Below are 25,540 nucleotides of genomic sequence, written 5' to 3' on the forward strand. Positions count from 1 at the left end.
TCCAAACCCACACGAAACATGTTGCCTTTGTTCAATTATTTAGCCCTTCATAGGATTTACATCTCTGTAAAAGGTGATGTTAAGAACAGTGGATGATAAAAGTCCTCTGTTAATAGGCCCCTGGAGTATGGTGCCCTCTGTAGCATATATGCAGCCCCAGGGCATGTGCCACAAATTGTAAGATTTTCAAAAAAAAAAAATCACATTTCCCTTCCCCAAGATCAAAGTACCAGTTGCCAGTGGCAAACAAATAAAATAATAATAATAATAAAATGAAATAAAAATGTACTTACTCATTATCATGTCATTCATAGACATAGTGCCCTTCGAATCATTTCTACCTTCCCCATTAATGACATTCTTGCTCCAGATCAATAAAATAGACAGGTGCGCTATCATAGAGGGTGGTTGGTAGCTGGGGCCCCTTGAAATTTGATGACATGTTCCACAAATTGCAATATTGTCAGAAACATATGGGTCCGATATGGAGCCGGTCATTGTTTAGGAATAAATTTGAGGTTGTTGAAAGCATAATCATATTTCTCAAAGTACCAGCTGCCAGATGGAATGAAATAAACAGGTTGCCCATCCTAGAGGGGCCTTAGGGCATTTGCAACAAATGACACATTTTCAAAAACCTTGGATAGTTCACCTAAAAAATAAATAAATAAATAAATCATTGGCTACATATTTCCTTCAGAATCCCAAGGATTCTGCTCCAGATTAGTAAAATAAATGAGTGCCCCATCCAAGAGTGTGGTTGGTACTTAGGACCTCTGGGAAGGGAGTTTATGGCCTTAGGGCCTGTGTCACAAATTGCTACATTTTCAGAAACATATGTGGTAGATAATTGTGCCGAACATTAAGGACACCTTTGCAGCTGTTGAAACTTCATGATACAGCTTCAGAAATGATGTGTCATTTACATGTTACAAATGGTTTTACACTTGAACTCACTTAAACTCTTCTCTTTTGAAAAATTGCCAAGGCTGACTGTATTTAAAGTCATCCTGGCGGGGTATTGGGTAAAGTTTACAACCAGCAATGATCACGCCTCGGATGTATGGATTTTGTATGGATTTGTAAGGAATTACATGCTAGACGAGCTAGTGCTTGTATAGGGCTGATAAAATGTCCTCCTTACAGCCACAGTCTCATAATAATAATAATTAGTATTTTTACAGGCTGCCAAGAGTGCAGTTGTAGTTGAAGTCTTACTTATTGTGGGTGGATACATTTTGTGTTAAAAAAAAATATTCTCTTAAAAAAAAATTCTCTCTGCAGGCACTTGAGCTGCTTTTGTGACAGTGCGGGGGCTGGAGCAGCAGGGAGTCACATACACGCAGAAACACACACACACACACACCCCTCAGAACTACAGGAGCATGGATTCATCCCCCACATGCTCACTAATGCCCGCACTGTGTCGCAGTAGTAAAGGCAGCAGTAGTTGGTGCAATATGCACAATTCCCATCTGTGAGAGTGGTGAGCTGCCGCTGCAGTCTCTGCTGTGATCTGAGGAAACACAGAAAATTGTGGGTACTTTGCCAGTTTTAAACCTCTCCACAGTTTGTGTCTCTTCTCAAAGTTCATCTGCTCTGCTGTGATTCCCAGGAAACTGTGGTGCTTGAGCTAGAAAAGCACACAATGTTTAACATTTCTTTATTATTTCATTCTCACATTATTAATATGTGTAATAATAATAATAATAATAATAATAATAATAATAATAATAATAATAATAAATAATAATAATAATAAGAAGGAGAAGTTCATTTATTTGATTTATCATGTATTATTAATTTGGAAAAGGTCACTGCACAACTAAAATTAAATTTGCCTTCATCAGGATCAAAGTATCAGCTGCCAATGAAAAAAAACAAAAACCAATGACCTGTTACTTTAAATTAGGAAATTTTCATTATTTAAGGGCAAATTTGATTATATTCTGTTTCAACTGAGCAACCAGTTACAGCTTTCTAAACAAATCTGCAGTATGTGATAAAAAATGTGTTACAGATATTTAATGACCCTACAATAATCCCATGCTAGTCACATATGACTACCCATATATATATATATATTTCCCATGCTTTTAGTATCAAAGTTTGTGGGGATATTGGCAAACAATTTGTCATTCAACTTGAGCTGAAATTCGACTTCGATGAGTACATTTCTCTAATAAATCACACATTAAAATTGCAAAACTGTTTTGTGTTAGCCATGTTACATTGTAAATATAAAACATTAATTACCATATTTTCCCAAGACAGACATGACATTTTGAGCTGTAGCAAAAAAGAACATATGGGAAGAACAGGAAGGGTGAGCACGGTGGGAAAATGAATAAGGGAATAAAAGGACATGAAAGCGATAGAAGAGAAGAACATTTTGATACTTTGCTAAGCAAGCTGAGAACTGAGAATAGGTTAAAATGAGAGAAATATATAAATAAAAAATACAACAAAGTAGATAACAGAAAAAAGCATAAGCATATTAAAGGAGAGAGCGAGAGAAGGGTTCATATAAGTTTAACTGAAGCTTCAACCCATATACACAGCACTTCACTTGATTTTATTGTCATTGTACACACACATTCACACACACTGTCTATAACACTGTGTGTGCTTGTGGATGTTAAGCATGGCAGGGCACCAGCCTTTTTTATAGTCTCATTTGGACTGCTTGTTTGTGTGTTGTCTAGTTTACACACTTGGTTTTTCGATTTCCCAGCTGCCCCATGACTTCTCGACCCTGCATACCTGCTTTTACATCCTCTCACCCCTTCTGTCACACTTTGTTTTCTCTCAGTCTGTCCTCAGGAGAACAAAGTGGCTGCATTCAATGAAAAAAAAAAGAAAGAAAGCATAAAGTAAGAAAATAAACATTATCCAGTTGCTTCAGCAGTTGGAAACATAAAACCAACAAGAAAAAAGAAAAAGGCAAGACCCAAACATTTTTTAGACAATAAGCACTCATGTATCTATTTTTGCTCCCTAGCTTTGCCACCTGCTGAGAGGAAGCTTTATTTCAACATCTATTATTAACAGCTTCCACTTCTTTGGAATTTTCAGATAGAATGGATTCATCTTACACGGTTCTTCTTCAGTCCACTGGACTGACTCTAAGTGCTTAGGAATCGTAAAATATGGAGCACAGTTTCACTTTAAATGTGAAGTTTGTAATTTGTGCACCCTATAGCATCACCAAACAGACCTATGCCATTGGTTGGCCAAATTGGTGGTTCTATCCCAAAAAGCGATTGATTTATCTAAAATTGCTTTGTTGTAATGTTTAGGAAGCTCAAACAAACAGAGCACTACTGACCAGCCCTGGATGTTTTCTATCATATTTATAGTTGAAGAAATTGACACTATCTATTGTCACAAGTCTTCATCTTCCAATATGTAACTTATATCTATTGCTGAGCTTCAACTAGTGCTGTTTTCTTTTTCTCGTATTCAGAGGATGAATGAATTAGCAGTATTTTCTCCTTGAACAAGCTCTCCGCTTTTCACTTTTATTCTTTCAATCCTTCCCCCCTTGGGGATATCCTGTGTGCGTGTGCCATGTTGCATACGCTGCCTGTAATGTTCTGATTTCGTGCTCACTGACTCCTGTCTTATCGCCTTAGCCATTTCTGGAAGGAGTTGATCTTTATCGCCCCTTTCAATCCCACCGGCGATGCCACAAACGCATGTTGAAATAAGATACAGGCAGTGGTCATACCACAAACATGAGAGTCCTAATTTCCCAGTACTGCTAGGTCAATTCCTGGATACATGCTTTTAAACCCCTGTTGTGTTTCGGTATGTTGGTCTATTAGCTAGTGGGTGGTTTTATTTTTGGTGTCCCTGCACTCTATAGTGACTGGTGTCCACCAAAGAAGCAAAAACAAAACAAAAAAGTATGAAATTTTAAAATGGTGAAATCTCTGTTCTGTTTTGCTAGAGAAAACACAAGAATCTGCTCTAAACCTTGTGAGCTGTAAAGAAGCAGATCTGCAGTTCTGTTTAGTGCTTACATAGACAACTAGCTTTGAAGGCAGCATCCTAATACAATGTAACCTCATAAGTAACTGATTTCAAACACTCTGCTTGGCAGCAATTTTGGACAATGCAAACAGCACTCCTCATTTGAAGAACAAGCATTGGGAGACATGCTAGCATCTTAAGTTTTTTTTTTTTCTCAGTTTGTCTGCCAATTTGGATTTATTTTCCCAGATGCAGTGTTGCCTTTTTATTTTTTTGGCCAAAAAGCCAACAGCATTTTCAAGCTAGGTATCTCACTACATTTTGGAGTTGCCACTTTTCTTTGCCCACTAACTAACTACTAAATTCCTAAAATACTTCCTCTCCCTCCAAATCTCTGTGCCATCCTCGCTTGCTGTTCTTTGGGAAAACATTGTCTATCAAACATCAAATCCGCTTCCATTTACAATCAGCAGCTTTTTTGCTTTGTCGCCCCCATTGCCATGTAATCTGGATGGAAAGATAATTGAGTTTCGCTGCTTCATGCATACATTGATGCCAACAGAGCCTTTTAAAAGCCTGTCTGTGTGTAGAACTCTGACTATGACCTGTCCTGGTCCACTAGCACTCTGTGATATTAGACTGCGCTTAGACAAATGCATACAGCCTGAGTGCTCCCAATGCCTCTCTCTGCCTCACACATACACAATCAGACTCACTCATGCTAAAAGAAAGAACCATGTGAGTGGGTAGGGGACGCAAGGGACTGAAAAGGTAGAACCTGGACAGAAAAACATGTAGGGATGAGTATAAATGAAGAGAGTGATCTAATGTGACATGGAGAAATAGAGAATTTAAAACAGAGAGAGTGATAAAAGGCAAAAGATCTACTGTCTCTAATTAGTATCAGCCTACCACTTTAAAATCAAAACAAAAGCCCCTATTGTCAACTACATTCCGATGATTCAACCCAAAGGCTTAAAGAGTCTTAAATCTGGGGCTTTAGGTAGACCGCTGGTGTATGGGACAACCCCGCTTTCCTTCATGGGAAAATTAGCTCAATGTAGCCTGGTACAATTTGTCTTCTGTACACTGCAGATAATGTTCATTGTCAGAAGCATGACATGACACAGAAAGGTGTATTTACAGTAGTTACATTTACATGGAGCCTAATAATGTAAAAGCTTTCTTTGCATATTTTTAGGTATGCTAGAAATTGGGACAATTATGGTGTTCCATGTGTCGAGTTTCCTAACATCTGTAGTCAGCAGACTGTTGCTTTCTCTGACAGAACCATTCAGAGGGCTCATAAGTTTCTCACTGTTATGCCTAAATTGACACTAGTTTGTGGATGGGGTTTCACCTCAAGTTTAGCAGGGGGTCCAACAGATCTGCAAGAGTTAGCCTGAACAATTCTATCGCTATATCAGGTCACAGATTAACACCACAATAATGAGCAGTTAATGTACCACACTGATAGCTGCATGACTGTGTCTGTCATGTCTGTGTGTGTCACATGTTGGGTGTTGCAAATCACTGTGTGTCCCACCCACCCCCTCTGGTTGTCTGGTAACTCTCGAGTCCATCCTGAAATGGACACTAGGGGCTTTGGCCCCAAGACAATCGCTTCATCTCTTTCTCTTTGCCCTGAAGGGCACAGTTGATGAGAGAAAAGGGAGGGAGAGATTGACATTGACCCACCCATAGGCCACGCCCCCCTGAACTGGAGGACAAGGTCAAATAGTGCCTGGGCTGCAGGCTGACTCTTCGTTTTCTCCTCCTTTCTGCAGTGAAGAGCCACCTCCTACTTCTTCCATTACAACACCATCACCTGCTGCATCTCCATCCCCTGGGGTTACTTCCACCAGTGCCACCCAGCCCGAGGTCCAGGTGGCATCTCAGGTTGCAGGGAACAATGTGACATCTGTCGATTCAGGAGGGGGAGATGGGGATCGAGATGAAGGTGAAGTGCAAGAGAGAGAGAGAGCAGAAGTGGAGGAGGAAGAAGTGAGGGTACAAGAGATTAAACAAGAGGAAGAGAAACCTGAGGCTCAGCCACCAAAACCAGTGCAGGAAGAGGTGAAGAAGGAGACAGAGGAGCAGGAAAAGGAAACAGCAAGTACGGGAGGCACAGGAAGGAGGCCAAGCTTGCATCACACTGCTTCGCCAATCAGAGTACAGAGGAATGGAGCATGCAGCCACTCCACCACCTCCGACTATGAACTCTCGCTCGACCTCAAAAACAAACAGGTAGGGAGCAAGGCGCTGTTGGATTGCAGTCTTGAGGACGTGTGAATGTATGCTTGAGGCTCTTGAGGACTGGCTGTTGTGTTTCCGATGGTTGCTTTTAGTGGCTGAGTGAGTTGGAATGTGTTGAAGTTGGTAAAGGCCGCTGGACCTTTTTGGAATGGGATGTTTACAGGTTGATCATTCATCCTCATCTCATACACATCCATTACTATCTCCATCAGCTTTCTAACCTATCATAAGGCCTACATGGAAACTGCACTGAATTATTTGGAATTATGATAAAATATCTGAAGTGGAGTTGAAGAGTATTGGAGGCCATTCACTCAAGGTGTGTTCTTGCATTAAAAACACTGACATGAAATAGTACAGAATGTGTATGTATAGCCATATCAGCTACTATATACCATATATATACATTTAAACTATTTTTAACCTGTCATGGCATTTTATTGATAATGCATTCAGGATCAAACATATGTCTAGTGGATGTTTACATAAGTCAACAATGAAAAGAAAACAAATGCAAGAACACAATCTTGGCCAATTGCCACATACACTTCAAATTAGCCACAATAAATGTAAGGGACAGGAGAAATCTGGAGCTTTCTATGAAACTCACAGATTCTGTGCAGGCCTGCCTGTCATTCTTATTGCATTGTTTGGGGACTGATTATCAACTGATTTGTGATTTGCACCTCTCTAATTATGTGCCAAAACCCAGTTAACTGCCTACCTAAACAGCATTTTAAGAAATCATAGGTATGCACAATAACCAGCTGCTGTTCCAGAAAGTAGGCAGCATGATTATGCTTATATAATGTTAGCCTCATTTGGCCAAATACTTAAATACATTGCAACAAGCACTAAGATGGAGGATGAGTCAAGTAAACTGTAAATTAAAACAATTTACCTATTTGAACTATTTTACCAATATTTATGTGGGCTCCGGTGTTATTATTATTATAATGTTTTTAATTATTATTATTTATTTTTTTTACACTTATTAGTGTATCACATTTGTTAGCTTAGGAACATGCTAATTTCAAACTTGGTCACACTTTATTTTAAGATCCAATTCTTGCTATTAACAAACCGTTAACTACAACTTTTGTGTCAATAAACTCCTAATTTGATGCTTATTAATAGTTACATTAGAGATGTTGAATATGCTCATGCAGAATATGTGCTTTATAAGTGCTAATAAATAGCCATTTTGTTAACAATAGTCATGTTAATAAGAATCTAGTTAATAGTGAGAAATGGTTCCTATACTAAAGTGTAACCTCAAGCATTATTAGAACCAGTTTTGAGTTGAGTATCCTTTTTGTGTATTGTTCAGAATTGCTGCCTATGTAGAATGTTCCAAATTAAGTTCCAGGATACAGCCTATGTAAGCAGTAGACTACATGGCAGCTCACTATATTCTGGAAAAGAGTTATATCTATACTGGGGCTCAATTAGAGCGGAGACATGCTTATTTACATTATTTTATGGCTGAAGAGAAAACACTAAGGCAGCTTCATTCAGGGGCTATCAGAGGTTTCTGAGAGGGGTGCATTGGAGAGAAGTAGATTGAGATGACAGAGATAGAGAGAGCAAAAGCGACAGCAAGAGAGATGGATGGGAGGAGAGGAGGAGAAAAGGTTGTGTTGTCATGGTAACACAGAGGTCCTCTTAAAATCATCATCCTTCATTTTTTTGTCATTTTCTTGCTGAGTGTTCATACTGCAAATTGCATTGCCCATCCCCCACTGTTTTTACTCAAAAATATTTAATCAAATTATGTTTGCATTGCAAAATGACTGACAGTGATTTATTCTGCTTTTTTAATATAAGGTCAAAATTAAATTATATTTAAATAAAAAGAAATTCTGAAAGAGTAGCATTACAGATAATTTGGGAGAAAAACAAACAGGATTACACATAACAGGGGTTGCGCAATTTGAAACATCTAGTTATGAATATCGCTAATTTAACATATTCAATATAGTTAATCTTAAATTCAAATAATCAGATCTAGTTCTATAATCCTATATCACAATAATTCTAATATCAGAAACATAATAGCTGTTAGGAAACATGCTAATACCACAATTATTCATTATTAATTTATTATTAATTCAGTCGAAGTGCTCTTTAATCAAAAAGGTGTATTATATATATATATATATATATATATATATATATATATATATATATATATATATATATATATATATATATATATATAAATATAATTACATGTATTTATTTTCTTCCATACTGAAATTGTTTATTTTGTATTTTTTAATTGAGGCAAGTTGTCCCTATTAATTTCGAATTTAAAATTATTAACTACATTCTATGCAACGTTTTACATTTTATTACTGCTAAAAGACATTGCTAAAAGACAGGTTCACACTGTGACAAGTTAAACCATGTAATTTGACAAAATCCCAGCTAACGAATGTAAGAACTGTTTTGCAATTTGGCAGGTTTTTTTTTTTTTTCTTAATCCTGAAGACTTGTTCTTATTTGCATTTGCAACTTTTAGGCTGATAAAGTGCTCAGACAATGTGCTGAAACATATCAGTATCCAAAATTAAATTGATTAGCACCATCCACACTTCAGCCATTACCTTCTGACCCCTCATCCAAATAAAACAAACAGTTTGCAAATTGGACTGATAGATATAGTAAAGATATACATCTTCACATTGTTTTTAAGTATTTTGATTACTTTAGTATTTAGATTAGTATTTCTTTATAACTTCATTATTATGATATATTTTACATGAGACATTATTTAATATATATCAACCGTGTATTATAGAATCCTTAAGTTAGTCTTAAGTTATACATTATGTCATATTCAGATATGGAAAGTCGGTGAGCGTGATTTCACCAAGTACAACATATTCCTGGATCAACATCCTTGTTGATCCAGGAACATCATTCCAATCAACCAATCAGAATTGAAAGATAACTTTTCAGAAAATATCTGTTTTAGGCTTACAGTCAGGGTTAGGTGCTTCTACACCCTTGTTAATCAGCTATCATTTCCCTCTGATTTTAAGAATAAACTATAGGTAAGGTTAGGTTTAGGGGTAGGGATTGGTTTAAGTCTATATTTTTGGAAGGTAGCCTAATTTTGATCCAGGATCAACAAAAGATGTCTTACTTGGCAAAATCACGCCGACCATGAAAAGTCATAGGTTCAAATTGGAGTCATAGGTTCAGGATCAGGAAGCAAGTGCATACATGTGCATCACTTCTTTTTCCTTAGAGTTTTATAAGAGATGTTGTGTATTTTTTTTATCTTATTGAACTTCACCAGGGTGTCCGCAATGTGCTATAATAAAGTATGACTACTAAATCTAGTGGTTTAATCTGCATGAAGAGAAAGGGTTTCTTTCCTTCTATTGGATAATTGTTGAATTTATTCCTTTTTTTATTTCATCAACCATTACAAGTCCACCTCCTCAAGAAAATCATCTATCAGACAAGAGAAACAAACAAAACATTGCACAGTTTTAACATTAATTTAACACATTTGTTGAATTAACTAAGTATGATTCTTCTTGATTCTGTTTACTTATTAAAGTTTATTTGCATATCTTTTGTAGGTTGGTTAGCAGTAGGTGATGTATTCGAATCAGTATGTTAATACGAATGTGGTTGCAGTGTGAGACACTGTGCTACGTACAGACGTGTGTGTGTGTACCAGCATTTGTGCTTGAGAAGATGAGTATATGCATTCACTTGTACGATTCTCTGTGTCTGCATTATGCCATTGATCTTCTGTCTTCTGTCTCTCTCCTGAAGGCAGATAAGGGTGCAGAGTCTAACACTGCGGATAAGTACTAGAAAAAAACTAGTATCTCTCTCTCAGAGACACACAAACACACACGTACAAGCACACAGAGATCCAACGCTATCTCACGGCCAATTCATACGTATTTTACGAGGTGGTTTATTCGTCTAAACCCCAGTGATGGTTAGGTTTAGGCGCGGGGTTAGGTGTAGGTCATTCGTACAAATTCATACGAATTGTGCAACTTGTAAAATATGTACGATTTGGCAAAAATCATATGAATTTGTACGAGTGTGATCGTACGAATTTGTACTAATAAGCCACCTCGTTAAATATGTACGAATTGCCGTGAGATCGGGTTGGATTTTTCAAACTAGAGTTGGGGAAACTATAGGGGCAAATTTTGCATGAATTAACAAAATATATACAAATAGAATATATATATAGATTTATTTTTGAAAATAAGTCTAACGTTAAAACCTTCTCTTAAAATTTTAAATTTAATTAAATTAAATGTTTATTTATATTTATAAGGTGAATTTAATACCACATTTCAAAAGATAACATGTTTAACTAAGTATTCAACTGTTGGTACGAAGTAAGAAAGTCACAGATGTGCTTAATTCTCATTGCTATTCCCACTCCACCAGCAATATGTCATTTAGAAGAAATCTCCCATAAACAGCAGCATCAGCTCGGATTGGTTTAGTCTTTTTTTGGCAACAGACCTTCTTTGAAGTTTCCTACACTTACACATGCTCTAACTGTTACTGTTATAGCTTTGTTCACACATGATATTGCCAACTCCCAGAGCTGCCAAATTATCCGAGCTGAGGCTTCATGCATTTTAACGCATGTAGGCCTGTGTAGAAATAAACTGAAAATGCTGAACAAACTACAGTTGTACATCTAAAACTGCCAATTTTGGTAACATGTTGTCCAGTTTAGCATTGACCATGCGCATTTCCACTAAATGCACATGGTGCATTACAATACATATAATACATTTCACGTTATGTATTTGCAAGTACATATAGCTGGCTGTTGAATAAGTATATCTAGCCAGTGCTGTACTCCACGTGTTCAGTGACACACATTAGTCAGCATGCTAGAACTTCATATCAAGTCTAACGCCACTCAAAATTTGGACAATACTGACTGATCATCTTCACAACCCCTTCTAGAGAATTGCTGTTCACTCTCAGAGTAATTGGTTTTCACAAGTACTTTAACGAAAGCCAGGGCATCGGTCGTAGAGTACAAATCAAACACTGTTTATCCATTTTTACCTAGTATTGCAGATAATTTGTAACATGTGATGCATTAGGGTGAGTTTCCTCTTACTATAATCACTCAGAGAATCCAGGGCCCGGTTCCCCGATAACGTTCACTCTTAGCGCGCTAAGAAGACATCGAAAGATATATCTTACCAAAGTTGTTGATGTTTCTAAGTGTGTTCCCCGAAGTGTCCCTTAGGAAGCTTCTTAGCACGCTGCCTCTTACGTCCGACGTTACAAGAGCGCTGTCCAAAGTCAGGGTGCTGAATTAGTTGGCATCGATTGCTCATGAATCGATTTTCCACTTTACGCGAAGGTGCAATACAGCGTTAAGAAAGACAACATGTTCTATGCAAATGAAACATTCCTCAAATTATTACAGTAACATTTATTTTAACATAGTTTAAGTTATCAGATAAAATATATAGACTATAAATTAAATTATCAAAGGGTCAGTAATGTTCACACGATATGTTGTGACGGTAAGACAAACCGGGTATCCCTCGCTAATCATCCATCCCTTTGTGCCACTTGTGCCGCTTCTTGACATGGGTTTAACGACTTATAAAAATTATATAATACACTTTTATATTAATGGCAAGGTACTTTACAATTAGAATTGATTGGCAAGCAGCTGCAGTTACTTCTGTTTAATGCGGTATTGATTGCAATTGGTTTATGTTTTTAATAAAAAGCAACCTATCTACAATGAACAGAGAGAGAGAGAGAGAGAGAGAGTTAGATACAAAATATGCTGGGGAAGCAATGTAAAAAAGGGCACCAGGCCTCTCGTCATAGGAACTTGAAGTGTTGCTGGACCTTGCCACCAGGTCAGATATCACACCGCTATGGTCCACTATAACCTGCACATTTATGGCCGCGTCTTCCTTTCGCGATAAGTAGCCTACGCCTGATCATTCACTGATGGATTGGCGATATGGGATGAGTGCCATCCACCAGGATGCAATCCCCGGCATGGCGCAGAAGGGCGTTGGTGACAGTGTGGACGCACTTCCACACAGAGGTCTTGATTAGGGTGTAGCCCTCTCCCACGACCCCGATGAATCTCTCTGTAGCAAAAAAAAAAATGTAGCGCTGGGCTTCAGGTCTTAAAGCAGAATTCCGCCGCATTAGTCTGGCCAGCGCAGGTCTGGGAAGGTCCAGCTGCTCCACAATGAGTTGTCTTGGGAGGGGATTTTTTTTAATATAGCCACGTCAGGCAAAATGTCAAAAGGGCTTAAGTTTTGCCGAATAAAAAAACTGACATGGACTAAACGGCTCCGATCCGGCTCCGTCTTTGATTCAATACAAGGACACGTTGGATCGCTGCCATAGTTGGTCGCTTACTGGACACCACCATGCTTACCCATTTAAAGATCTTAGCCATTTAGAGCCAAATTGTTTGCCAGATTTTAATTATCAAAAAAATGATTGCCAATTCGCTTTAATTACATTACGAAAAAGCCTAGGCTAATTAACACCTTATTAGTTCTGTAACCACATAAAGTAAACTTTATAAATAGGCCTGTATCCATTGCGAACATAATTTATTATGAGTCTTAAAAAATAACAGAAAATCATTGTTGAGCCACAAAATTGTCAACACACCATAGTTTGACTTGTACGTCGCTGCGCTGGTTTCTAAAGACTGCTGTACAGTAGCGTCATGAGCTCAAATAACGCTAAGAGAGAGCTACGAATGGTCCAGACCAACCTTACGAAAGTGTGACTTACAGAAGATATACTTAGCGTACGAACGTGTCGGGAACAGTGCCATAAGGTTAAGAGAGAGGTTAAGGAATAGGTTAAGAACTACTTAGCGATAAGAACGTTTTGGGGAACCGGGCCCAGGCTAATAAAAAACGGGTATTCATGAGAAATTGGTCCATATCTCAGCCTACCGTTTTATAGATTGAACTAATACGAATTCCCTCTGCAAAACTTTCTGACAGATTTACAAAGAAGCGACAGACAGGAAAGTTTGATGTGTTTACTTACACTCTCATCTCTGAACTGAAATAAAACTGAAAAAAGGCAAACATCAGCAGTTGGAAAAAAAGTGGATTAGCAAACTTGATGACAAGACATGGATGTTGAAATCAGTGAAAATAGATATTATCCAGTGTTCCCTCTCTTGGTTATAGTATTCTCTGAATATTTATCTTCAGAAATAAGAATAATACAAGTGATTTTTCAGTAATTTTGTACATAAACAGTTAATAATACTTAGTCTAAGTATTTCATTATGAATTTAAACGGAATTAACGAAATATGCTGGCGATTTCAATGCCTTTTGGAAGTTAAAATCTCATATTTACAGTAATTCCAACATAATGTTAATGAATCGTAAATGTCAAATTGCCAAGCAACATTGGAACATCTTTTTTAGGATCTCCAATGATGTGCAGTCACAGGTTTGCATATATTGCTATACTTCTATCCTGTATCCTGTATCCTGACTGACAAGGCTGAAATGCTGAGCTAAATGCCATGAGCTGTGATCCACTGTCAGCAAAGTCAGCTCCCTCAGAGGGTGTCTGAGTGCTGATAATCTGGCTTTAGTGACTCTAGACACGATCTCTCGGAGACTGATGGCTCCACAGATAACTACTACAGCACCTCTTCTGTGTGATTGCCTCTTTATGCTAATGAAGGTGTGCCTAACCTCCCAAAGAGACCTTTGATTATCCTGTCTTATGCTGATGGCCTCATAAATATACATGTATCCTTGAGACACAAATCAATGCAAATGAGAGACTAATGTCAAGCACCAAATATGAACAGATATACCAAATATGATTTGACAAAAAGCAGCTATGATCAATTGAGCCAATGAGATTGCATATACAGAGCAACGTTTTCTAGCAGGTGCCCTTTTGATTTCAATAGTGTGCCCTGTGCAAAATGTATAGTCACATCTTTACACAGTAACAGGTGGACAGTACAACAACAACAACAGGGAGCTTTGTATCATACATACATATTCACTAAAAATCCTATCTGTGTAGATACTAAATATCAACTTGGCTTGATGCATTATGATCAGTTATGACACAGCCAGATGATTATGGCATATGTCATTATCAACAGGAAGGTTGCGTTTTGATATACCAAGAATGAACACATTAGACAAACATCATTATACAGAGCAGAGATATTGTTATTATAGACTATCACAGCTTTATTTTACAACACGTTGGTCTGCAGGTGAAGTTGTAAAGTATTTTATAATTAAAGTGAATGAATGAATAAACTACTATTTTAAGTACAGGATATTGCAATATCTAGTATGAAGAGATTTCCATGAAGGCTTATTCGTATTATTATTAGATGTCATATCTTGCATAGTGTATGTTTAGCCTAGATAATTGTAAGCTACTGTATAATCAAAACAGATGAAATGTTGGATTACCAAAATATCTTAGAATTTCCAATCAGAAAATCCCATAAACTTTTAGTCTGGGGGTCTAGGAGGTTTTTAGTCTTGTGTAGACAGACCTTCATAGTAACAATAGAAGGTCTGGGAACCTTGGTGTCTTTGAATGGCTAAGGACTGCTCAAGAGGCCATTAAGCAACAAGTCATGTTTCATTTTTTTGCCACGTCATGATTAGGGGCCTGCAAATGTCTATTTAGAAATCTAGCGTTTAGTTGATGCTTATAAGTGCTCATTATCAAAGTTGTAACACAACGGCTTTGTTTCTCCGTGAGGGGGTTTGGTGCCACGGCATCTTTGTTTCCAGAGGAAAGGTTACAGAACATGACACACGTCTCCCGGAAATTCAGTAGAATTCAATCAATCATTTCAGAACTCCTGAAGTGTTTCCGATTATATGTGCCATACACATCAGACATTCGGTCGGAAAGCTGAGACTAAGTAGGTTTTTAACAATGGGGTAGGATTTCTGTTTAACATTCACCTCTATCACCTCGCTTGTGTAGTTTATGTAAGCCGGTCTTGTTTGGATATGTATGATATGTCATTTTCTGCTGGGGTGGTGAAGAAGTGAGCTTGGACAGAGTGCTGATCCAGCTGTCAAGTCTGATTTGCCTGGGCTGAGCTGATAGGGAGTGGTGTCATTGCAATACCCCCTTCCTTTATGGCTGCAGTGGTTCCGGAATGATCTCTCTCCCCGGCGCCGCTTAGTGAAGTGATCGGAAACGGACCTGACAGCTGGCTAATGGGTGGATTTGCAGCAGGACTGCATTCGTTACACGCCTTCATGTCTCTTTGTATTTTGCTCTCACCCTCTATCATGCCCCAGCCCTGTTGCGCACCTGGTGTTTTTACCACACCTCAGGGTCATAGAGATCACAAATATCTTTGTGGTTTTGTGATGCCAGAAATCAAATTTGTCTCTGTATCCTCTCTGTAGGTCATCTCATTGTGTTTCAGCCATTCTGTCATTTATCTATTTTACCCTTCGAAAAGCTTCAAAAATAAATAGCACTGAATGTCACATAGATCTGCTACGTGAAACAGTGGTGACATCCTTGATTTATCTGCTCCCATATTTCAAGACACATGTAGTGTATGAAAATAAAAAAGACATCCTTGGCAACTATAGCATTCTTTTTTGATATCCCATCTTGTGTCCAAGGCCACCACTGCTATTTCATCATATGAATATTCAAGGAAGGTTGTGAACTAGCAGTAGCATTCCAAGATCAAGCCTCTTCTGATAAGAAACTATGTAACTCAGAGCCCAGAGACTATTCAAAACTTAATATTCCCCAGACATATCTTTCCTTTCTAACCTAGTCTGAGACAAATGTAGATTACTAAGTTAAGATGTCTTTTCGGTGTTATTGAAACTTCTCTCAGGGAGTTTGAATCCATAACAATGACTGATTGCATCAGGTCACTTTCTCTTATCAAACTGTTGGAAATGGCAGGACTTTAATGACCTCAAATATGAGCTCACCCAGCAAAGGACAAGACCACTGACAGCTGATAGGAGCACAATAGAAGACTAGCAGGTGAAATTCAGCCTCAGTTATCAGCTAGGGGCCTAAGAATCCATGACTGACGGAACAAATTATTACTCTTGTCAGTTTGGAAGGTAATGTCGGGGCTACAGATGGAAACTCCTAAAAGATTCCTCATAGATTGTCTGGAGACCATACAGTAATACTTTCATCTGGCTCTGATGAACAAATGTGCATCTACTGTACATTAGCAGCCATATGCAAAGTTCCAGCCATATGCAAGTTCTCATTATTATTATTATTATTATTATTATTATTATTACATTATCTTGTAGCTTTTAAAGGTATAATAAGCTGGAAGGGCTGAGACAAGCGGGAAAAAATATCTATCGATCTAATATATATATATATATATATATATATATATATATTAGAAAACGATATGTCATTTGTCATCTTGCAACTGAAAATGTGTTTTATATAGCATAGTCTATTAGACAATGATAAGTGGCATAGAGAACCAAATAGCTAGAAATGTTGACATTGCCTAATGTGCCTCTAATAGCAGGAAATGTGTACTGTGTAAATAGCATGTCGCATGTCGCGCTCTTTCATTTAATTTTTATGGGCCCTGTGATGGCCACCTTATGGCCCCAGAGGATAGGATAGGGCCCAAAATCCCTACAGCCCTATTTAAAACAAATTATTCGGAAAATAGATAGATGGATATATAGAAGGTGGAGGCAAAGGCACATCTGTTTTGACTGACCACATGGGTACTCAAAATCGAATAATTTCTGAAAGTGTTAGTCAAGGGTGATTTACCTTTGGATTATGAGCTAAACAGTTCCCAGACAATGTTATTTTTCAAGGGACACAAGCTATGAAAAAATCTAAAGGGTTTGTGTGTGTGTGTCAAATGTCAAAATGTTGGCTGGACAAAAGACTGTTCAAAAGGTTATTCTTGTTCTGAAAGGAAATATAATACTATCTTTATTATATTTTCACCTGCTATGTCCATAATTAATTTAATCAAAAAACTTATTTTAAAAATAATTTCTGTAGTGAGTGAAATGTTTTTTTATTTTTTATTCCTAAACCATGAATGCAGTCGAATTAACACAACTGTTAATGCACAGTTTAACGCATGTACTTGAGTGTTTCTTTATTCACTGTGGGGTAATTGCTTTCACTGTTGTATGCAGTGTATTGGCATATGTTATTAAGAGTTTTTGCATGAAAGGCAGTCTGGGACTAAAAATTGGTTTGTCTCAGCATGTCATGATATTTAGCAATTTGTAGTAAGTCTTGTTATTGATTTAATTTCATGCTGTCATCTCTTACTGTGGATATTTGTCTGTGCTTGTCATAATGTTGCTTTATCTGACCCTGTTTCATATCTCTTTCTTTGCAGATCGAAATGTTAGAGCACAAATATGGGGGCCACCTCATCTCACGCCGTGCTGCTTGCAAGATCCAGATGGCTTTTCGCCAGTATCAGCTCAGCAAAAACTTTGAGAAGATCCGAAACTCCCTCCTTGAAAGTCGTTTGCCACGCCGTATCTCCCTGCGAAAAGTGCGGGTGCAAAATACAGAGGGTATCTCAGCTGAACGGGCACTGGCTGAAGGCTGCAATCTGGCAAGTATCCCCCTTGTCCGGTCCCCATCCTTGCCCACCACGGTAGGTGGCTGCCTCACCGACCTCGAAGATTCCTTCAATGAGCAAGTCCAGTCTCTTGCCAAATCCATTGATGATGCACTTAGCAACTGGAGCATGAAGACCATGTGTTCACTCCAAGAAGGTGGCACCTACCAGTTTAGCTCAGAGGCCTTTAGTACAGCTGCTGCCAAATCTGGGTTGGCAGGAACAGTCCGAGAAGGTGGCCCCATGGACCCTGCCACGTTCCACAGCGGAACAGGCCAAGTAGACAATTCTGAGAACATGCCCCGGAGTGCCAGCAAGCTGATGATGGCCTTCCGGGATGTGACAGTTCAAATTGACAGCAAGAACTTCCATGTGTCCACCTCTGTTTCTCTCGGTAATTGTGTCCAGCAGGGGGCCATAATTACTGAGAGCCCACAGCAGCCTCTGGTCAGTGATGCAAAGGAACAACCTCAACAAGGACAACCACCACCATTTCCACAGGATCCAGCTCCTCCACCCCTAGAGCAGGATGCTGAGGAAATACCAGATGGCGATTTCCCAGATCCTCCACCAAGTGAAGAGGAGCTTGGGGAGGATCTTCCACCTCTGGTCTTGGAGAAACAGGAAGTTCCAGAACCAGCAATTCCAGTAGAAACAGCAATAACCTCTGAAACCTTGCCTCCACCCGAGGTTGCAGAGACGCCAGTCACCCCAATTGTAGAGGTTTTGGAAGCTAAGCGAATTGAGTCAGACACAGCGGACAACAGCTCAGAGCAGATGAGTAGCAGCAGTACATCCACATCAGCTCAATCGGCTTCTGAGGTCTCGTCCAAAGAGGCTTTACAGGCCATGATTCTTAGCTTGCCCCGATACCACTGCGAAAACCCAACCAGTTGCAAATCTCCTACCCTCTCCACTGACGTCATGCGAAAACGCCTATATCGTATTGGCCTCAACCTCTTCAACATGTGAGTACCTGAGAACCTCTTATCTCCAGTTGATTGTTATGGTTGCAGAACTTTTTACATTACATTTGCTTGATGTGACTAATGACAGATATTTTAAGCTATAAAACCATTTTATCTTTCATTTTATCAAGCTGTCCTCACCTGCGGTTATTATAGCTGCATGAGGGCTGCTCTTCAAAACTTCACCAAATTCTAGTCACTCTCTTTCTCACTTCCCTGTCTCACTCCTGTCATCTTGTTCTGTCTCCAGCTGTGGCTAGCACCCCCACCCGATGCCTGTCACCTTGGGTTTGTCTGACCCTATTAATAGCACTGCTTTTATTTAAAGTGCTGTCTCATTCCGTTTTCCCTAATCTCATCTTGCTCTGTTCCAAGCATAAAGACATTTTAAAAGTTCGACTAGTTGTCTAATTAATAGCACACTACAATAATGAGACTATTAGGTTTTTTGGATTGTGTGAATAAGGAGGAGAGAGAGAGAGATAAGGAAAATGAAAGGGGGGGCATATATCTGTTTGTTTTCTATGTTTCCACCATTTCTGGATGGGATTCTATAGGCCCTCAAAATGTCCTGTACAGTTTTTGCTTCCACATTTGGTCTTCAGCATCACTCTTCAGATAATGAGCTTGCCACAACAAAAAATAAACCAATATATAAATTAAAATATCTCAATAACGCATTTTGACACTAAATAGCAGTGCTTTCCAAACCTGTCCTAAAGGCTCCCATTTGGATGTCTCTGTTTACGGTTTCCATTTACTGACACAACCATTTCAGGTCTTACAGTCTCTAATGAGAGGATGAGTTGAATCATGCATGTCAGATAATGGAAAGCAATAGGTATCCTTGTCATAATGTCCCAAGAATACCACATAAATGGTGACTACCAACTATTCAGAGTTATAGAGTGTAATTACTGCTTGCAGCTACTGTGTTGAATATTATTATTTTGTTATTTATTTTGAAGTAAGATCTTTATAGCAGGGTAAGATGACTTCCCTATCCTGTTTCCTGCATTGCTGACTATTATAACTAATTATACATTGCATTTCTCTCCACTGTGTATGCATTTTTTTTATCCAAATGGCTAATTTCCTCAAGATCATTTCACAGAGGCCTAATCTGAAACATGTTTTGTTGAGATTTCATTTTTAATACAGGACCAGTTTGTTCCTGTATTCATACAAAATGGATTTTATAAGGATTAGGATAACATCAAGATCATGTCGGTTTACTAGCCAGGAACATAATTTCTAAAATTCATGCATGACTGCAATATGTCAATCTCCCTGAAGGCATTCAAATATTGTTTTGCTGCACCCCCAAAAATCACAATAAGTGTCTGATTTGTAAATTCAAGTAAAATGGGACCATTTTTAGGATCAATGTGTTATATACACACAAATATTTATATATATATATATATATATATATATATATATATATATATATATATATATATATATATATATATATATATATATATATATATATATATATCCTCAACACTTTTTGAATTTTAAATTATTTTAATGTTTATTTTAGTTAAATAATTGTGTTTTTTTTTTTTTTTTTAGCTGTGTTTATTTATTGCGCATTGTTTATCATGTACTAATTTGCATATTCTATCAAGATGTCTCTTTTTTTTTTTTACTTGCTTCTTATAAATAACCGTCTACTCCTGTAACTATCCTATCACCCAGGTGCATCTTTCCAACGAGGACATCTGTTTTTCAAAGTTGGAGAAATGCAACTCCACTTTACAAATCCTGTTGGCTTTATTTCTGCAGTGTCACATCGCTGCCAATTAAAATTCTGCTCCCGCATGTCTATTCTCTATGTTCAGCCAAGAGTGACTGAGGCATAGTTTGATAAGAGCTCTCTAACGCAAAACATCACAGAGGTGCATGATGGGAAAGGTTGAATCAGGACTGGGCTGGACTATGTATCATAAACATAGATTAATGTCAGAAACTTTCTGGAAATGTCGATGCCTTATACTGATTAACACATTGTAAATGTGCATAGCTAGCGGCAACAAATCTCAGCATTTAAGGGGTTAATAGAGTTGCTTTCAAATGTCTGTTCCATTAAATCTGATGTTTAGCATTCATATAGCTACAACATGCTGACATTTTAAAGAAGTGTGATTCAGCAAGATTATTCACAAACAATTGCTTCTTCATGGCAGTAATCATCCCGAAAGACAAAACTAATTGTAGATGCCAAAACTAGTTAGCTATTACACAAAATGTCATCCTTTGCTAAAAATGCAGCATATTGAATTGTTTTGACACATTTTGAATTGCAACAGTATGGGCCCTTAATTATATTTTGAGCCCAAATATTCTTGTTTTTCAACTAGTTTTCTCAAGGCTGATATACAAATTAAACATTAATGAACTAAAATCCAGTAGTATTGTCAATATACTGTATCCAACAATTTTGATAATTATTCTCCATAGATTAGTTGTTTTTGTTCCACTTTATGCCTAATAGATGTATTAAACTACTATATACTGTATGCATGAATGAAAAATAAACAAATAAATTAAAAAAAGGCATTTGTAGTATTTTTATTAAATATAATCACAAGGTAAAAACATGGTTGTACACAGTAAGCACAATGCATCAACTGATTTAAATGTTAGTCCAGAGTGGTTAAAAACACTTCATGTAAAATAGATCTCTTTCTCTGCTTCCTATTGTAAAGTTTATTTTAAAAGAAAATTAAAGATCCCACTCCAATAATTGAAGAAATAAATTACTTTTACCCTTACTTCTACATATACTTCAGTGCCATTTGTAGCTCCTTTAAAATGAGAGAAAAATTCTTAGAGTTAGAAGGGCTAATTTAATCAGCTAGTAAGTCATTAGAGGAATGTGGTTCTACAAAGTAAAAATTTTATTCAGATGAAGAATATTAAACTATCCAAGATCTCCATGCGCTAGCTTCTATTTATTTTCCCTTTCATTGCTGGTACAGTGTCCAAGGTGAAATGCTTTGTTCCTAAAGTACCTCTTAATGAATACTTTTAGTACTCAAAGTAATCATGTGACAGAGACAAATAAAAGTAAAAAATGCAAGGATGCGAGTCATGTGTGACTGGTAACAAAACAAAATCTTCAAAATCACATTTCCAGAAAGCATCTAACAGCATATTCCTGATGTGGTAACTTACATAGCTGACAAATAGGCTTGCATTTATGCACAGCAGCTCTTTATCCATCTTGTGAAAGGGAAGGTGCATAATCTACTCATTAATTGTCCACCTTCACCAAGTGAAACCTTCTTTGTCCTGTGCTGATGACGACAATATTCATGGTAGAATGCAACAGAAAGGATTCATCTGTTTTATAGGGCTGAGTGAATGTATGTGTGCACTTGATTATGAATCAGCTGGGGTGGGAGGCTGTTTATTTTCCAAATAACATTTTCCAAAGAACGGTTCAAAGAACATAGTGAGAATTTTGAACATATGGTTAAATCCCTCAAATGACTCAGCTTCATCTGTCATTCAAGGATTAGTTCACCCAAAAATGAAAATACTGTCCTCGTTAAATCAGCCTCATGTTGTTCAAAAACCATATTACTTTCTTTCTCCTTTGCAACCGTTTTTGTTAGTGTTTTATTGTTTCAGGTTTTTTTATTATTATTATTTATTTTCAATTTTTTATTCAAGTTTAATTAATATTGTGTCAGCTGTGCTGTGCATTTTGGGATGAGAAAGTGTTTGTTGACAGTTTGCACTTTAGCATGGCAGCTCGTGGACAAACTTGGAGTAGTGAAGAGGTGCGGAGCCTCATGGAAATTTGGTCAGATGACCATGAGCATGTCAGAGTTAAGAAGAATTAATGCATGCCTCTGCTTGAAGTTAGGAGCGATGCCCGCTCGCTGTTTGCAGTGCATTAGAACGTTGTTTTCAAGCCACATCTGCGCTTCATTATAGAAATGTATTGTTTGCATATTGTGGTGTATACAAACAATGTAATAGATTATGGCCAGGGACAAAACCAGCCAGCGCAGTCGTCTCTCCATAGTTGTGTTGTCTCCGTGTTGTTTGCTGGCTTTTCATCTTATGTTGGAATTTTCCCGCATGTAAATTCTGACCAATCAAAAAGCAGTTTAGAAAATACGTCATGGCCAATGAGTGATGTGGATGTTGTCATGTGACTGCATTTTGGTTCGTTTCAACTGGTTCGGACCAAAGCAACCAGTGTGGTGTGAAAAGGAACCAAAAAAGCTGAAAAATGCTGCAATGTATAATTTTTTGCTCTTGGTTCGGACCAAATGAACCGAACTAGAGATATGAAAGCACCCTAAAAAGACCATCATGTAACACACTTGTGTATTGGAAAACAATTCAACAAAATAAATACAATCTTAAAACTGCTGGGTTGAAAACAACCCAATTTGGATCAAAAGGGGACGAAGCCAGTGCTGGGTTATTTTAACCCAGCAAGTTGGGTTATTATGTTTAACCCAGAATGCTGGGTTGCTTTTTGATGGTGTAAAATTACTATATTGCAAGGCTAAAATGAACCCAGAAAAACAATTTAAAAGAACATAAGAACATTTAATTAAACTCTATCCATTTTCAGGTAGAGGTGTATTCACATCAGTAAGGACAGGTTAATAGTCTGTTTTATAATCTCAACACTTTGTGTGGTTGTGTCTGTCTACCACAGTGCTCTAGAGTGCTGTAATGGCAACACTAGTGTGAGGGCATGTAATATCGTTGAAATGAATATACTGCTTTCAGAAAGCTACTTCTTTACTGAAACATTAAAACAGACATGACATTCACCAACCTCACAAATTTTCATGTACGTGGAGGACTGCTCTTCAAAGGGTTAGTTCACCAATTCATTTGATTAAATCTGCCAATTAATTGACAGCACTACTTTTAACATTATCAAAGAGAGCAAAATAAAAATAAACCAGTCTCTCCCTTACCCAGACTTCATCGCCTCAATATACCCCGACAGATAAGGATAAGCCAATTTTTTTTTTATCAAATGGAGGTTTTGCTCCAAGATAGTGAGTGAAAAGAGAGAGGGCTTGTCATTAGTTCCAGCAGTTCATTTTCTGCAGGGTAGTCTTAATACCTGTGACAGCTCAGACTGAATCTAAAGCAGGTGTGTTTGTGTGTGTGTGTGTGTGTGTGTGTGTGTGTGTGTGTGTGACAAGATGCTGAAATCTGAGTTTGGATTAACAGAGAGATTTGGGGACCGGAATGTGCTTTCCCTAAACAGATAATTAAGAAAGGAGGAGGATTATAGGGGCTCTATGAGCGTGTATATGTTGGAAAGAGCATGTAACGGACATATAAAGGACACTGATGTGTGAACCAAGGATGGTTGGTAAGCAGAGAGAGTACAGCACTCTAAACTGAGTTTTCACCTGCCTCGTGAACAGAATGGGAATGTTTCTTTTCGCCCAAAAGATAGGAAAACAGCAGGTGAGAGGAGAAAAGAAAGCGAGGAAAATGTGTGTGGGATTCAACATAGATGTTAGATTCTATAGGAGACTGGTCATGATCGTAAGGTGCCTTCAAAAAGCTGTGCTCTATTCTGTCATGTAAGTGTCATGCTTTATTCAGGGCTTATACCTGCAGTTCACCTGCCCCCTTTTTTTTTACAATGCCAGAAGATAATCAGTGCACAGATGTTAGTTGAGTGTCAGGTGAACTGTATGTAGCTACTTTCTGTCTATCTGGATGAGAAGATTGGTATTTCTTCAACTGGAAGCACTTTTGGCCCTGTGTGCTTTTAGAAAATACAGTCCCTTAAAACATACTGTTCACACCTTCACTGGTTTATTTAATGGCAGTGTCTTTTCACACTAAGTGCAAGCGGCCAAGCTTGTTGCCAAAGGCTATTTTTGCTCCAAGCCATCTTTGCTCAGACACTTTATCCTTAGTAAAAATAGCATATCACTGCTAAAGATGCAGTATTTTGTGTGAATTGCATTTATCACTGTTTTCACTTCATGTAAAAAAGATTACATTTGTTTCTATTTACATTTATTCTGCCAATCGCTTCAGCATCTATCTTCTATTGCAAATTTCTTTTGCATTTATGTTATAAATATAAATTACTTTTTAAAAATTTCTTTTTATGACTTGTATATTTAGATAAAACAGGAGATTCCTTTGTTTTGGTAAACATTTGGTTAGGAGATTATGTATCCTAAATACACAAAACTGAATTATATTTTCACCCTTGGTGCATAATTGGAGCACAATAAGAATCCTCCAAAGTGATTATTATTATTATTTTTTATTTTTTATTTTTTTACTTGTCTTGTCAAGAACTCTCTTTGTGGAATTATTGTTTGTTTGTACTCCAATTAAGTAGAATAACTTTTGAATACAGTTTATTAATTCCACATCTTATTGTTTTTTTTTTGTTTTTTTTGGATTAGAGTTTATTTTAAGATGTCCCTGTTACAGTGTAATTATAAATTTAAGTACTGAATAATATCAATTAACTACATGTACTTACTATATGGTTAGGGTTTGTCTTAGGGTTACTTGCATGAAATTATGCATCATTTATTGTTTTTAATTTTAATATTAAGTACATGTAATGTGTAACAAGGATACCTTCAAATTAAATGTTACCGGATTTGGATAAATTCCACACAATAAATGCTAAATGTTTATCATTCATTATGGATTTTCATCTTTTAATATCTAATGAT

At 37.5% G+C, this 25,540-nt stretch overlaps 1 protein-coding gene across 3 annotated transcripts in view; it reads left to right on the forward strand.

The window, feature by feature from the left end:
• Positions 1-25,540, forward strand: part of LOC132105917 (IQ motif and SEC7 domain-containing protein 3-like) — a 149,871-nt gene that overhangs the window by 71,520 nt on the left and 52,811 nt on the right. For all 3 annotated transcript variants that reach the window (XM_059511453.1, XM_059511455.1, XM_059511456.1), the window contains exons 3-4: positions 5,763-6,222; positions 17,635-18,833. In XM_059511453.1, the coding sequence (XP_059367436.1) occupies positions 5,763-6,222; positions 17,635-18,833 (1,659 nt within the window). The remainder of the gene's footprint in view (positions 1-5,762; positions 6,223-17,634; positions 18,834-25,540) is intronic.

This window comes from Carassius carassius, chromosome 26 (genome assembly GCF_963082965.1).
Source record: "Carassius carassius chromosome 26, fCarCar2.1, whole genome shotgun sequence".
NCBI classification, from domain to species: Eukaryota; Metazoa; Chordata; class Actinopteri; order Cypriniformes; family Cyprinidae; genus Carassius; species Carassius carassius.